This window comes from Morone saxatilis, unplaced genomic scaffold (genome assembly GCF_004916995.1).
Source record: "Morone saxatilis isolate NCDOM2014 unplaced genomic scaffold, NCSU_SB_2.0 Contig4, whole genome shotgun sequence".
NCBI classification, from domain to species: Eukaryota; Metazoa; Chordata; class Actinopteri; family Moronidae; genus Morone; species Morone saxatilis.
Genome location: NW_023339984.1, coordinates 17,887,262 through 17,890,249, shown reverse-complemented (window position 1 = coordinate 17,890,249; position 2,988 = coordinate 17,887,262). Strand labels below are relative to the sequence as shown.

Below are 2,988 nucleotides of genomic sequence, written 5' to 3'. Positions count from 1 at the left end.
GCTAAAGCAAGAACCTTTCTGAACGTACAAAATTGAGTTTGTGCTACTAATGCATGATGAATAACAAGGTGATCCCCGTCGCTCGTTGTGACTTGTAGAAGGCAAAAGACAGAACAAAAGGAGCCAAATCAAAACTCACAACGTAATTACTGAGTTTGTGAATGGCTATCGCAAGCAAAGTGCAAAGATTGAATAATATCAGAAACTGAGTTTGTGATTTCAAAAACATTTTAAAGATGATGACTTTAACATTGTAAATTCAAATTGGTCCAATGTACAAGAACACACACAGACACATAGGAAACTCTGTCATGTCTGGACATGCTCACACTCAACAAATTCAAACACTCAAATCCCAAAAGCCACATAACGTACACATCAGTTTAAAATATAGATGAATAAATGAATGTATGTTCTGTGAAACTGCAGAGAAAAAAAAGAAAGCGTTCGATTGTCTCTCGCTCTGTAAGTGGCAGTCACAAACAGTCACCACAGTATCACAAGGCCCAGACACACACACACACACACACACACACACACACACACCCTGCAAAAAGAGCCTCACTGTCGCCCCATAATCCTTTGCAGCATTGTACTGCAGAGAATGAAAGTGTGGGGGTGTCGCAGTTATGTGTGTGCATCTCTGTGTGTAAAATGTATTCAAAAATAAGATTATATGTATTTTCATCAGAGAATAAAATAAAAAATATCATAGGAAATAAGACAAACTTATCGGTGTGTGTGTCAGACAGACGTAAAGTGTGTGTTTGTCTGTGTAAGGCTAGACTTTCATGTCAGGAAGGTTGTGTATTCTGAGCAGAATATTTGGGGGAGGAGGTGTTAAAACAGGATTATGTACAAGATCACAGGCAGCTCATATCCTAATCCCTCCCCTTTATAAATCATTCATAGGAATATTCAGTTCATATTTTACACAAGACGTGGCTGTAAATATACTGCTTTAAGCATAGTTCTTTTTTGTCAAGGATTTCTTTTTCTTCCTTTCTGGACCTCCTACTCAGGATCCACACGGTCCAGATGAGGCCGGTTTTGGCGTTCGATCAGATTCCTGAACTGGATGTGCTCATTTCTGCTCTGTAAAGCGCACACTCTGTTAAATTTAGGATTTTAAGGATTAAAGGGACCATGACTGCTTCACTTTTTTGGTTGTATGTCGTCCTCACACACCCCCTCCTCCCCACGCTGTCTGTTACCCTGGAAACCACAGCCTCACTCCTGTCTCTCTCTCTCTTTCCATCACTCTGAAGACATTTCGGTGACCTACATTACTGCTCCTAGAAGCTCTTTATTAGCATCTTACTCTGCATCTCTTCATTCACTTCCCTCTGTTGGTCCTACATGCAGCACAGCCTCTGCCCCCATCTGTGGGTCGTACTATCTGTATCTGGTCTTGCTGCACATGATCCCCACTACGAGTGTACCATCTGGGAGTTAATTAGGGGTGTGCAGTGGTCTGATGCGCCACCTGGAAGGAACATATGGGCATTCCTATAGTGGGGAAGACAGGCTGTTTGTGGTCCAACGTGTTGTGTGTATAATCTATGACTTAATGATCCACTCATCTCACAGTCTATGCAATCAGTTTTCCATCTTGTGGTGGTTGAAAGAAATGCATAATCTGTAAAGTTATGCATAATTAAGGGTGTAGCCGCTGAGGTTGCGGCTTGGTCTTGAGGAGGGAAATTGGAGGTACAGATTTCCCTGAATATCGATACTTACACTCATGACCCGATGCAGGAAATGTTCCCGAACATTTGAGGGATGGAATGTGTGAAAAGATTTGTAGTGAAACTATATTTGAAAATTAACCTCAACTATCTGGTTTCATTTCTCTTTTACATGTAACATTAATGAACAATATCCAAAATTTGGTATCTGATGAAACTTGTAATCATACTCATACTTATCTGCTTTTCCACCTAATCCTCATCCCTCTCTTTTCTCCCCAGGACACAGTGGAGGCTGTCCTGAGTGTGAACCCATTGTGAATTAAATCAACACCAAGGTCTGTGGCTTTTCTCCAGATTAGACCTAAAGAGGATTGACCTTTTCGGGTTTCAGGAGACGTATTGCTTCCCGGATAAGACAACACATGGAAACAGAAGGACTTTTCAAGTGGAAGACTTGTGGAGTTTTGCCTGGACCCCTTCTTACAGGAATGTAATGGAACAATGTCTACCAAGATATAGAAGATTGTTAGCTCTGACAAAAATGCATGATTGTACACTAAAACAGAGAAACAACACCTACATCTGATTTCCCAGCACACTTTTTCTGGGTGCTTTGTGGAAAAGTCCTGCAGGAAGGGGGGCACCTGGATATTAAATCCCTTAGATTTGACTGCGGCCTCCTGAAAGGGGTGTGTCTGAATGTTTAACCCCTCCTCCTGGCTGCAAAGACAGATAATTTCACTTTGACAGCAAAAGCCATGCCTCTCCTCAGATCCAGCATGTGCCACGAGTTATCATAAACAGTTCATTTGAATGTTTTGCCCCTTCCTCTCAAACGCACGATGGAATAAAGTGTGAGACAAGGAGTTTACGACAGCAAACAGTACAACCAGACAGGAGGAAACCGTGTATCGGGACGCCCCTAGCCCTTTCCCCTGGCTGCAGCGTGGAGAAAGGGGTGTGTTCGGAGGTTCACCCCCACCAGGCTGCCGCTCGCAGATGGAGACCCACCAACACTCCCCAGATAGCAGCAGTGAAGAGTGCACAGTCCTGGAGGCTCCACCCGATAAAAACGCCTGCCCGCAACATGCAGGAAAGGTAGGAATGCGACATATACGGGCCTCCTTGTTCTGCGTTTTCATTTGGGTTTTTTGCGTAACCTGTCTGTGCCAGATGGTTTGTTACACCGAACCATCTGGGAAGTCATCGTTGACAACTGAGGAGGGCGGGGACTTTCAAAAAATACTCTGCAGGTGATTGCATCTGTCCCTGACTAAAGATTTTCCTAGTCGACAAG

General features: G+C 43.4%; 1 protein-coding gene across 1 annotated transcript in view; it reads left to right on the top strand.

Annotated features, from left to right (window-relative positions):
• Nucleotides 1-2,988, top strand: part of LOC118337761 (tripartite motif-containing protein 2-like) — a 17,441-nt gene that overhangs the window by 4,820 nt on the left and 9,633 nt on the right. Inside the window, exon 2 of the mRNA XM_035674865.1 lies at nt 1,971-2,789. Coding sequence (XP_035530758.1) covers nt 2,691-2,789 — 99 coding nt within the window. The 5' untranslated portion in view covers nt 1,971-2,690. The remainder of the gene's footprint in view (nt 1-1,970; nt 2,790-2,988) is intronic.